At 39.3% G+C, this 12,635-nt stretch overlaps 1 protein-coding gene across 22 annotated transcripts in view; it reads left to right on the forward strand.

Moving 5' to 3' along the window:
* Positions 1-12,635, forward strand: part of ERBIN (erbb2 interacting protein) — a 214,643-nt gene that overhangs the window by 159,493 nt on the left and 42,515 nt on the right. For 19 of the 22 annotated variants that reach the window (XM_038402361.2, XM_038402369.2, XM_043514174.1 and 16 more), the window contains 4 exons: positions 767-866; positions 4,168-4,289; positions 4,913-5,083; positions 6,193-6,375. In XM_038402361.2, the coding sequence (XP_038258289.1) occupies positions 767-866; positions 4,168-4,289; positions 4,913-5,083; positions 6,193-6,375 (576 nt within the window). The remainder of the gene's footprint in view (positions 1-766; positions 867-4,167; positions 4,290-4,912; positions 5,084-6,192; positions 6,376-12,635) is intronic. The other 3 variants (XM_043514182.1, XM_038402368.2, XM_043514189.1) reach the window with 1 other exon arrangement.

A 12,635-nucleotide genomic window follows, 5' to 3' on the forward strand; every position in this document is an offset into this window, starting at 1 on the left:
AGAAATAGTTAATTTTATGGAGTAATTAGTTGGTAAAAAGTGATGATCTGCAGATGCACCAAGACAACCTTGGGTTGTAATTTTCTCAGTTCTTATAAACTAAACGGCAGTGAGTGGCACATGAATGGGAGACATTCATACTTCTGGCTATCCAACAGTGTTGAAAGTTCAGGTAATTTAGTAGATAATGCTCTCTTCTCTTTGAGTCAGTACTGAACCAGTGCCCAAATTGGTGTTAAGGATACTATGCTGCTAGAAATACATTTTTTCAGTTGCAATATAAAACAGAGGTAGCAACCACACTGGTAATTTCAGGATCCTTTACATTTTTTGTAAGGCAGGGCACTGAACCTATTGTCCTGATCAAATTTTAGATTAGAAAATTGTTCTGTTCTATGCACTTCCTGCAGTTTCAAATTGATAATGTACAGTGCAGATGTAGAATATTTTGGGACTATGTAATGAAAGTGAATACTTTGTTGTGTATACATATCTATCCATTTTATGCATCTCTAATAGACTATTATAGAGTGTGTGCTTATTGAATTCCCACACTATTATTATTAAATATGTATTTATTTGATATAACTTTGTTTTATATAACTTGCAAAAATCCTTCAGAGAAGAATACATGGGAATTAATGCCAGACATATCAGTCTTCAAAATCTAATCTGCATTGGGTAGATAAGCAGCAGGGATTTCAATGTTTATATCCTATTTGCATACTGCACATGTATATTCTCATAGTATTTTTTCTTTTCTCAGTCTAAACCGCTCATCCCCCTTCAAAAAGAAGTCCACCCTGAAACACAGAAAACAGTGCTTACTAATTACATGTTCCCCCAGCAACCAAGGAGTGAGGATGGTAGGAATTTGAGTGATTCTTTTTGTCAAAAATGCTGACTAGTGAAAGTAAAAATGCAAAGAGTTCAGAGAACATGACTTTCAATATATAAAACTTTTTCGTTCTAAAAACAAGAACAATGTGATGAAAATTTGTCTGAAGAATGTGAACGATAACTTCTCAGAGGTAGAACTGAGCGAGTCCAGGGATTATTAAATTGGGGACGGGCCTGAGAGCGAGTATGTGTGTGTGACAAAGAGAGAAATAGAGGTCAGGACTGGCAGTGCCTTCTTTTATTATGTTTGCCTAATTCATCCCATTATAAGAGATATTGTTTTCAGTTGCTTAGAATTTTGCCAAAGATTAACCTTTTGGCCTAGAAATTGCTCTGCCTGGTGTCTGCCTCAGACTGACTTTTTTTTTTTGAAAGTTTGATCCAGAATGGTGATAGTCTACAAGGAGGATGACAACCCACTGCTATCATCAGTTACTTCTTCAGCTCAAGTAACAGAGTTCTGTGCAGTGAATGTAAAAGTTCCAACTTTGCTGATTAACCATGTAGTTATCAACGTGATGCCACGTAATACAATTTCTGATTTTTTTTTAAGTTTTGCTTTTTCAAAGAACCTAGGAAATTACACACATGTTAAAAGTTAAAGTAACATTATTAAGGTTGTGAAGTCAAGTACTCAGAAGTTAGGAAATGTCAGAATTGAGTAACCTTTGTAACCTTGTGACTTCACAACCTTAATAGTGTTCTTATAACATATATTCTGATCCCAAATTGTGAGAGTATTATCACCAAAAGGGGGGAGGAGTCGTTCCAACCCCATATAAGGAAGCAGAAAAGAGGAGCAAGCGCTCTTCTTCCACTTCAAAGCAGTCATGAAGGAGAGGTTCTCTCCCCTCCATCATCCCCTCCCAAAATCTGAAATTCCATCATCAGCAGAGTTGGAACTGAGTATGGCCCCAAAAGAGCATGAGATGAGCTTTAAAAATCATAAGATTTTAAAAGGGAGGGTGTTTCTCTTTTCTTGCCTTCCAATTTTTAAGCTCTTTAGTTTTATACTTAGGTCATGTTTTCAACCTTTTTCTCTATAATCATGAAGGCTAGAAACTTGCTTTTTGTTTTTTTCATGAAAGAACTATGCACTATTCATTTGAGCAGGTGGAACCATAAGAAAAATATCACATCATGGCAAGACTTGTAATGAAATTGCAAGAGTTAGTAACACTGATTTGCATATTAAAATACCGGAGAGAACATTGGTGGCAATTAACGCTTTGTTGGCAACATTCCCTGTTTCACAGAACAAATGCCCAATATATTAGTGTAGTGATCAGAAAAGTGACTGTAAAAATGGCAATTTCTTGCTTAACACATCTGTTTCCTATGTGTATGGGAATCGTATTTAGAACTCTTTAAAGCCATTGCTATGTACTGAAAGTTTATCTTCACTATAAATTTTAGTAACTTTATTATTGCTAATACCTGGATTTGGATATACATTTCAAATAATTGTTTCTCATGCCAGTGAAGTTGGAGAGAGTGGATGAAAGTCCAGTGTCTCCATTTGGGCTCATGTGACTCTAAATTCATGAGTTGCTATCTTTTGGTGGGAATGGCTTATATAATACATTCTTTGGTTAAGGCCCAATAGATTGATGAGAGGACCTCCCTTTGATGTCTGGAGTCACCATCCCAAAACCAGGTTTCAAAAAGAACTATAGGTGGAATTTAGAAGATTGAATCCTTTATTTGTTTTTAGGTAGGAAAAACCTACATAGTAATGCACTCCAAATATAGATTAGTCAACTGAAATTTGTCTTCAAAGATGTCTTTTGCTGAAATGTCAACATTTGCCTTATTTATTCAATACATGTAATTTTAATCATCTTGACTATAGCAGGCAACATTTGGGGTTCATATAATCTAGAAATTATTTTTCTATTGAAGCAGTTCTCAAACTTCAGCAACCTGAGGACCCCCATTTTGATTTAAAATTTTTCAGAGACCCCCCCAAGGCCCCCCACTCAGCCCTTGCCTTGCCCCCTTCCTGAAGGCCATGATTTGCCCCCTTCCCTGATGCCACACCCCCACTCACTCCATCCCACACCCTCACTCGCTCTCGCCAGGCTAGGGCAGGGAGTTGGAAGTACAGGAGTGGATGCGGGCTCTGGGAGGGAGTTTGGGTGTCGGAGGGAATGAGGGGTCTAGGCTCTGGGCTGGGAGTTTGGGTGTGGAAGGGGATGAGAGGCACAGGCTCAGGGCAGGTGTGTGGGGTGCAGGAGGGAGTGAGGGGTGTGGGAACAGGGTGTCTCCACGCGATGCACCTAGCCTGCAAACACCACCCCCACAGCTCCCATTGGCTGGAGTGGCACTCAGGCTGGGGGCAGAATGCCGAGACCCACTGCCTTCCAGGCCACAGGGACATGCTGGCTGCTTCCAGGAGCAGCACGGATTCAGGATCCCTGCTCCTCCCGCTCCCTCCCACCTTCTGGGACTCCCGGGGTCCACAGACTCTACTTTGAGAAACACTGTTCTATTGTAAGTATAGGAATGTTGAAAAGCAGCTGTTTATGTGAGCAACCTCTTCATTGCTAATGTGATGTATAGGAATGCAGGAAATTTTTGTTGTAAAGTTTGACAGATTAATACCAATTTATGTAATGTCTGTCATGAACATACATGCTGCAGTAAGTGGTGATAAGGTAATCTAGGATATTTCCTTTCACTTAAAATAAGAAATAGTTTGTAAAACTGTTGTAATTTTCATAACTCCTGCTTAACCATGTGCTTATCTTAATGTTTTTAGTGGGCTTTTTTGTTATTTTTAAGGCTCAGTAGTAGTAGCAATAGTAGTATGGATATTTGGAAGTCTGGCATATTTGTAGGCAAGTCTTTCTTTACTGGAAATATGTAAATCTTAGTGAAATGAAGTTGAGTGTTGTCATATCAGCCTTTATTAGGCATATCAGAAAATCCGCCTGTATAATTCGTTACGCTTGTCAAGCTCAGCTCAGGAGAGTTCCTTTGGTGAGAATACTTGAAAACTGAAATACAGCTTTGCAGAGGATTTTTTTTGTAGATTGCAGCTGAAGTCACTATTAGAAAACAGGCAGGTTCTCAATACAATGAGCTGCAGCATAGCATTGGTCTGAGGATAGAAGGTATTTTGTTTCTGGTACTTCTGGTCCTGTACCTTCTCAACCACAGGTATAAATACAAACCCCACCTAATAAAATGAAGGAAAAAGAAATGGTTTCTAATATCATTTAATGTGTCCTGTATTTATTAGAATTGTGTTTGTTTTTTATTTAGTTCTGTTCATATCTGATAATGAAAGTTTCAATCCCTCTTTGTGGGAGGAACAGAGAAAACAGCGTGCGCAGGTGGCATTTGAATGTGATGAAGATAAAGATGAAAGGGAGGCACCACCCAAGGTCAGTATTGCCAACTCCATTTTGAAATCCTAATTCTTCCCCTTTACTCTTGCTAATGGCTATCAACCTCTGTCTGCACTGGTTAGTCTCCAGTAGCTGAAGAATTAAAAAGTTTAAAACCTATTTTCTTTTCATCCCTCATATTTTTTTAAATTACCCAAGGGAGAAATCTTTTTGATCAGTGGGTGTCTCCTTTGCCTGGCCAAATAGGATATGTTGTTAAAATGGAGCACATGTTGTTAAACTGTGAGCTTTAAGGTTTAAGGCAATACTGTTTTTCTGGGATATTACTGAACTATGATGCTTTGCAAAAATTCAGGACAGTAGTTAGGAAGAATCATTGGCATCTCACAGTGATTAAGGACTGTATTTTGAGTTTTCTATAAATATATGGCAAGGAGAAACTGCAACCACTTTAATGGGACACAATGAGGCAGGCTTCTGTGCATTAGACAACAAACTGTTTTCTGGGACTCAGCACTCCTGGGTTTATCCAGGTATAATTCAAATGGCGAAGTAGATATGCAGGGTTTGTTCTGTTAATTCCTTCTTGTCAAATTCATATTTGATTAAATATTCATGTTTTAAGTTGTTTTGTTGCTCTTATTTTCTTTGTTTCACAGGAGGGTAATTTGAAGAGATATCCAACGCCATATCCTGATGAACTAAAGAATATGGTCAAAACAGTCCAAACGATAGTACACAGACTAAAAGATGAAGAAATCGCTGAAGATGCTGGCAAAGAGTCAAAGAAAGAAGGCCAGCAAGTTTCAGTAAAAGATGTGGGTGTAAAGGTTAGAATCAGCTCCTCTTCCAATTTTGACAGCTGTCCCAAAGATCTGGAATATAGTATTGCATAACAATATATTGATTTACTCCTTCTAATTCAGTCTGTTTTAAAAAAATATTTCAGTGAGGGGGAAAAAAAGTCAAAGATCATAACCTATGTATTCAGTACTTTAAAAGAGCCAGTAATAAATGGCTGCTTTGTGTTAGTAATAGTTGCTGGCCTCTGAATGACTCTCTGCTTAGGAAGCAACCCAAGTGACTTGCTCTTGAGGCCAGTATAAATTAGACATATCACAAAAGTAGCTTGTTTGATCTTCCGAAAGATGCATCTCCATTGCCTTTAAGCATCCCTTATTTGCTGACTCTCAAATTGGAAATCAGAATGATCACAAAGGGCTCTGCTTTTCCCCTGTCTGACCAGAAGATTTATAGGAAAAGCTGAAAAAGGCAGCAATGATGAAGAATCTTGGGGATCCTTCACTGTCTGAAACATTTTTCAAAGCAGCAGCCATGTTAGTCTGTATTCGCAAAAAGAAAAGGAATATTTGTGGCACCTTAGAGACTAACAAATTAAAAAAAATTCCATACGGCTAAATTCAGTGTCTTGCATAATGACAGGTTTCAGAGTAGCAGCCATGTTAGTCTGTATTTGTGTTAGTCTGTAAAATTTGTTAGTTTCTAAGGTGCCACAAGTACTCCTTTTCTTTTGGCTGAAACATGTTGATTCTGTGTGATGGTAAGGTGGGAGAACAGTGTTGACAGCTGCTCACTTCTCGCATTGTCAGTCCACCTGTGTGTGTTTTGTTGTGTTTGATTAATGTGTTCACTTGTTTGCCATTCTAATTAGAATGTATTGGTTTGTATTGGATAAAATAGGCCTGCAGGGGGGAAAAAAACTTTATAATCAGCTGTCTTAATAATCTGAAAGGTTTTTTTTTCTCTCGTATTTGCTTTACAGTCAAAATTATTTTTGAAGTTGAGTCTGTTTTATGTCATTGCATGGCTTCCCCAAAATATAAAATATTAGCTTTAATTATAAAACATTAATACTTGTAAACCTTTACAGGGTGATTCTCCACTAATCTTTTTTTTTTTTTTTTTTAAATTACACTAGACTTCAGAAATAGTTTCAGCAAAGAACAAAACAGAAGACAGAGAGAACTATATGATGGAAAATTGCGTGCAGAAGCCCATTGAACCGGAAGCTGAGCACAGCCCTAGAAATTCACAGATGACTGCACATGTTAAAACCTTAGAGAACACGAAAATAGTTGTCAACCATGAAGATACGCTTGAGGTATGGCAGTGTGATGAGCACCATGGCAGTAAAAGAATTGCGTTCGTGTTGGATTGAATCTGCTATTCTGAAAGATAGCAATGAAAAATTATGTTGACAATAGCAGCAAATGCCCATCCCGTTAGCATTGCGAGGATTTGGGAAGTAAGTATGGTTATTAATAAAGTAATGCAATGTTTTTCTCATTTCAAATTATTTTGAAATAAGTTTTTATCTGCATTTATTTGGAGATACAGACTGAAATATATGTGAATTAAAAAAAAAAAAACCACTAAAAACACTGATATAAATATGTGGTCCAGAGGGTGTTCATGTTGGTACTGATTTTCTGCTTCCCCTTAACTGTCTCCCTTTTTGTTGCATTTATGGTTGTGGCCACAGCTGTCATTTAGATATTCAAGTATCTGATTTGTGGAAGCAGTCTGAAACTTGGACTTTCAAGTGACTTAAATTATCCCTACACATTTTAAATGTAAAAAGGAGACACTTTTTTCAAAAATCTGTCCCACTGTGATTAATAGAGACATCTACAGTAAAGGAGGTTTGAATTTAATTCTGCAGGTTTATAAACTCACAACAGCTACTTTTGGTTAAGATTCAGGCAGAGATCTTGAATTCCTGTAACCTTTGTATTGGGTGTGTGATGAGTCCCTCATCTCTTTCTACTTAGGACCCGCTAGAGAGACGTGACATAAATCAGTGGAACTCACCAGTGAATAAAATTACTTCAAATCACAATTTTTAAACTGTATTTTTTCATAGATTAAGTGCAGTTATATGTGTTCATTAAATAATAAACAATATATATTGCACATTCTCAGAAGCCACCCTTTGGAATCATGGACAGCTGTATCTCCTTTCCCAGTAGCATGTTCTTAGTTCTGATAAGATACTGCAAATGTTTCTGGAAAATGTTATTTTTTGACATTTAAAAAAAATGATTTGGTATCAGAGCAACAGGTTGGTTGGTTAACAATTGCACAGCAACTTTCCAAAACCAGCAATATACCAATAAGTGAAGGAGATGCCAGGATCCAGTTGATCAGACAGAGGGACAAAATTCCTTGCTTTCAGTTGGTAACCAGGGTTATTCTCAATAGTGATGCCCGTACACAGTGCTTGTTGTGCCTTGGAAAAGGGCACATTGCAGGTGGAGCACCTTTCTTCAAATTGTTCAAGGAAAAAAACACAAGTGCATGAGGGACTTTCTCCTTGAGTAGGTCATGAGACCTGTTTCAGTACCTGAGATCTCTGCAGATCATCCAGTCCCTCAGACTTCTTCAATGCTGGAGCAAGCCGATGTTCCTCAGCCAGATGATGCTGCCTCCCCCAGGAAGAAGAGATCACGTCCAAGAAAATGGTCTCTCAAAATGGACTGCATTTTGGACCCCATCAGAGTGTGGGGAGATCACACTTCCTGGAAGAGGAAGATTAAAGACCGGCACTGTGATTCTTCTGGTACACGAGATGGAGTTGAGCTGTCTATCCACTCTCTGAGGCAGCATGTTGGCTGCTGTAGTATTGACTCCTGTACCAGCTGTGGGGTGCCTGTTGAGTCCAGCACCAATGACATTGGCACCAACTCTATGCACACCATTACTAGACTAAGCAGCGTAATACCTGCTTTGCCTCACAGTTCCTGATACCCCAATTATTCAAGAGCATTCTGCTGCCAGGACTACTTCTGTGCGGTCCTCTGCATGACCTGCATTGATTGCAAACTTATCTCTAAAAAAGAAAAGGAGTACTTGTGGCACCTTAGAGACTAACAAATTTATTTGAGCATAAGCTTTCGTGAGCTACAGCTCACTTCATCGGATACATCCGATGAAGTGAGCTGTAGCTCACGAAAGCTTATGCTCAAATAAATTTTAGTCTCTAAGGTGCCACAAGTACTCCTTTCCTTTTTTGTGAATACAGACTACCACGGCTGCTATTCTGAAACTTCTCTGTCGTCTCTTCGGCACTGTCTAAGAGGGCAGTTGAGATTGGCCTCTTTATCAATATCGAGGGGCTGTCAGCACTGTTACTATTGTATCCCTGACCATCTTGACTAATAGCAGATGATGGATCTATCCTCCATGAACTTAGCTAGTTCTTCTTTGAACCCAGTTATACTTTTGGCCTTCACAACATCCCCTGGCAATGACTTCCGCTGGTTGACTGCATTGTGTGAAGAAGTACTTCCTTTTATTTGTTTTAAACCTGCTGCCTGTTAATTTCATTTGGTGATCCCTGGTTCTTATGTTATGGAAAGGAGTAAATAATACTTTTCCACACTAGTCATGATTTTATAGACCCCTATCATATCCTCTTTTAATCATCTCTTTTCCAAGCTGAAAAGGCCCGTCTTTTAAATCTCTCCTCATGCAGAAGCTGTTCCATACCTTTAATCGTTTGTTGCCCTTCTCTTTACTTTTTCCAGTTCTAGAATATCCTTTTTGAAATGGGGGGATCAAAACAGTACACAGTATTCAAGGTGTAGGCATACCATGGATTCATTTAGTGGCATTATAATATTTTCTGTCATCTTATCTATCCCTTTCCTAATGGTTCCCCAACATTGTTAGCTTTTTTTTTGGCTGCCGCTGCACATTGGGTAGATGTTTTTTTCAGAGAACTATCCACAATGAGTGGTAATAGCCAATTTAGAAGGCATCATTTTGTATGTATAGTTGGGATTGTTTTCCAATGTGCATTACTTTGCCTTTATCAAATTGAATTTCATCTTCCATTTTGTTGCCCATTTATCAACTTTTGTGAGATCCTTTTGTAACTCTTCGCAGTCTGCTTTGGACTTAACTATCTTGAGTAATTTTGTATTGTGTGCAAATCTTGCCACCTCATTTTCTAGTTTGCTGCCCTCGATTTTCAAGATACCTATTTCCATGTAGTGGTTTTCCTGAGTCATGGCAAGTTTCTGAGATCTGTAGTCATAGGCCAGCATTATTAATACACAGTGCTCCCCTTTGGCCTTTCCTGAGCTCCTTGGGTTTTCACCAAATGCACGGCTGTAGTAGCAGCACATCTCAGGAAGAGAAGAAGAATGTGTCTTTCTCTGCCTGAACGATTGGTTGAGGAGCAAGTCCAGAGATTAACTCCTCAACCATATCTGGTTCACACTGCATCTCTTTGATCATCTGAATCTGATTGTAAACAAAGAAAAATCAACTTTAATACCAACACAAAAGATAGTTTTATTCTCAAACTTAAGTTGGATCATGCCAGATTGATTCTCACAGCTTGACTGAGACAGAGCCTCCTCAGTCTATTGGTTTGACCACCCATCTCTCTTCCTCTTTATCCTGACCTATTGATCCAGCACCAGGGTCGGATTTAGCATCCAACACTGAGCAGTCTGGACCTCACAGAATGGCTGCATTGCTAGATGAAGAGGAGAAATTGTTTGACCAGTGTTACTTATTAGTAGGAAACCTCCTGCTAAGGCTACTTATTTGGCCAAGTGGAAGCAATTTTCACTTTGGTCATTAGTTCGGGAAATTCAGCTGACACTGGCTAGCATTCAGGACATTTTGGAATACCTGTTATACTTTCAGTCTTCTGGTTTGTTGCTCAGTTCATTGAGGTTTCATCTGCCCATCGAAAGGAAGTCAATTTTCTTGAACTCCATGGTAGTGAGATTTCTAAGAGAGTTATTCATTTCGACCCACCTATGAAAGAAATGGTTCTCTGGCAGAACATTAAAACTGGCTTAGCTCCTCTTATGAGACTTCTATTCAAGCCCCTGGCAACCTGTTCTCTGTCCCTCCTATGCCAGAAGACAGCCTTCCTTGTTATAACATCTGCAAGAAGAGTAAGTGAGCCTACAGGCCTTCATGGCTGAGCCCCTATATACGCACTTTTTCATAGACAAAGTGGTAGCCCTACAGCCGCATCAAACCTTTTACCCAAATGATTTATTTACCAGTGTCCTTTTCTAAACTGTACTCGAATGCAGATGAATAGCAACTTTACGTGGATGTGAGATGGTACTTTGGCATCTTACCTAGAGAAGGATAAAACTTTTCAAGCATCCCCTCATTTTTTTGTTTCCTATGGAGATCGAATGAAAGTTTAGGCAGTCTCTGCACTGGTGATTTGCAGGTAGATAGCTTCCTGAATTATGACAACATATGAAGTAGCTCAGACAATGCCTCCACAGAGATTACAGGCTCATTCAGTGAGTGTCTAGTGATGTTGATAGCATTCCTCAGTGACGTTTCGATATTAAACATTTGCAGGGCTGCTACCCGGTCTTCTGTACATACTTTTACCAAGCACTGTGCTGTTACCATTGCATCCAAGTCAGATGCAGACTTTTGAGAAAGCAGTCCTACAATAATTTTTTAAGTAGATTCCGAGCCTCATCTCCATCTGATGAAGTGAGCTGTAGCTCACGAAAGCTTATGCTCAAATAAATTTGTTAATCTCTAACGTGCCACAAGTACTCCTTTTCTTCTTCCTAAGAGTACTGCATGTGTCACCTGAGGGGAACCCATGGCTGTGACCACTTGAAGGAAAAATAGTTAGTTATTTACCTGTACTGTAACTGATCTTCAAGATGTGGGTGTAGACGTATTCCATGATCCACCCCTCTGCATTGGTGTCTCTACTCTTCATGTTCGGTGCAAAGGAACTGAAAGGGGTTGGGGTGGCCCTGCCCTTAGCCCCTCCCCTGGCTATTTAAGGGCACAGGGAGCAAGCACTTCCCTGATGGGTACTGCTAAGCAAAGTTCTTAGGCTTTGGTATACTGGGCATGTGCACACCTGAGTAGAAATACACATCTGCAATTGTATCTCAAAGAATAACAATTGTAGTACAGGTCAGTAACTGTTTTATCTGCTGCATTAAAATCATGGGGAGAGTGATAGAGATGGTTAGAGAGTGACTATCCCAGTTGCACTGAAACACACTTCTGTTTTTGGAGGCTAAATTGTGTTTGCTGGTCCTCAAAATAAGGCTGTGTCCTTCCTTACTGCAACCAAAGGCACTATGGAATAGAGTTGTCACTCAGTCTGCATCATGGAAGAAGAGCAGTCTGTAGCTCCTACCAGAAGTCCTGCAGGTGAAATTTCCTGAAACTCCTAGCAGGAAGAAATCTGTGTCAAAAAATGTTAAACTTTCAGGTTTCAGTTTCCAGTCTCCCGACTAGAAGGATTTTGCAGTATTTTTAAGAGGAAACAGACTCCCCTGAAAGAACCATCTATGTCATGGAAGGAGATTATTTTCCTAAAGAGCAAACTGATAGCAAAATAAAGTGACTCAAAGTATTATGCTCAGTTGCATCTTGGCAAGCTGCTATGGTCTTTAATACCTTCACCAGAGCTCTTTTAGCTTGGTGTGATTAAATAAAAGACAAGCTGACATCTGCCTTGCACAAAACCAGTCAAGCTGGAACTCTGTATTTAATCTCCTTGGGTAAAGTTAAATGTTCTCCTATAAGTCCCTTGGTTTCAAATGTCACTTTAAAAATGTTTATTTGGATATATCTCTGGAAAGTGGATGCTTGTGCAACTGATATTGCCCCCTCAAAGTTTACCAGCATCATCAAGCTTTTCAGTGAGAGGCTAGAGAAGGAGGTAGCCAAACAACGCAAAAGGAAAAACATATATTGCCTTCTGATCATCTCACCCTGCTCTCCTCCTATTCCATCTCTTCACCTCAGAAAGAGGTTGAATTTTCAGCTTCTCAGACTGAACCTGACCAAAAGAAGCAGAAAACTTTCCCTTGCGTATTCAGCCTTAAAACCTAGATTCAGAACTCAAACTTTCTAGAAAATACCTGCCCTCTGAATATAAATCTGAATTCAGTTTACTGCTGCTCTGCACTTTATTTTAGAATATTATTAGATCATAATAGAAGTGCCCAGAAAAAGGGGAGAGACTAAGCTATCAAACTCTGAATTCTGCAAAATATCCAAGAACTTAGTTAGTTTCTGTTCCTGAAAGTGATTCCAAAATAGCATCACTTTTTGCCTCAGGATTAACTATATCACAAAGTGGAGGGCACTCGCAGGTAGGAGGTTGAGCCCCTGCAGCCTACCTATAGGCTTTCCTTACCACACTTTGTTCTGCTAGAGCTGCTGGTTTAGATTTTCCAAAGTCACTTATGATTTTGAATACCTGTGTTTTTGGATGCCAACCTGAGACACCTCAAGTGGCCTGATTTTTTAGAAAGGGCTGCGCATCTGCCCTGGTGTCTCAAGTTCAGCAAACAAAAGTGGATGTATCCAAATCATCAGTAACTTTTGGAAACTTAA

Source organism: Dermochelys coriacea, chromosome 5 (assembly GCF_009764565.3).
Source record: "Dermochelys coriacea isolate rDerCor1 chromosome 5, rDerCor1.pri.v4, whole genome shotgun sequence".
In the NCBI taxonomy this organism is placed as follows: domain Eukaryota; kingdom Metazoa; phylum Chordata; order Testudines; family Dermochelyidae; genus Dermochelys; species Dermochelys coriacea.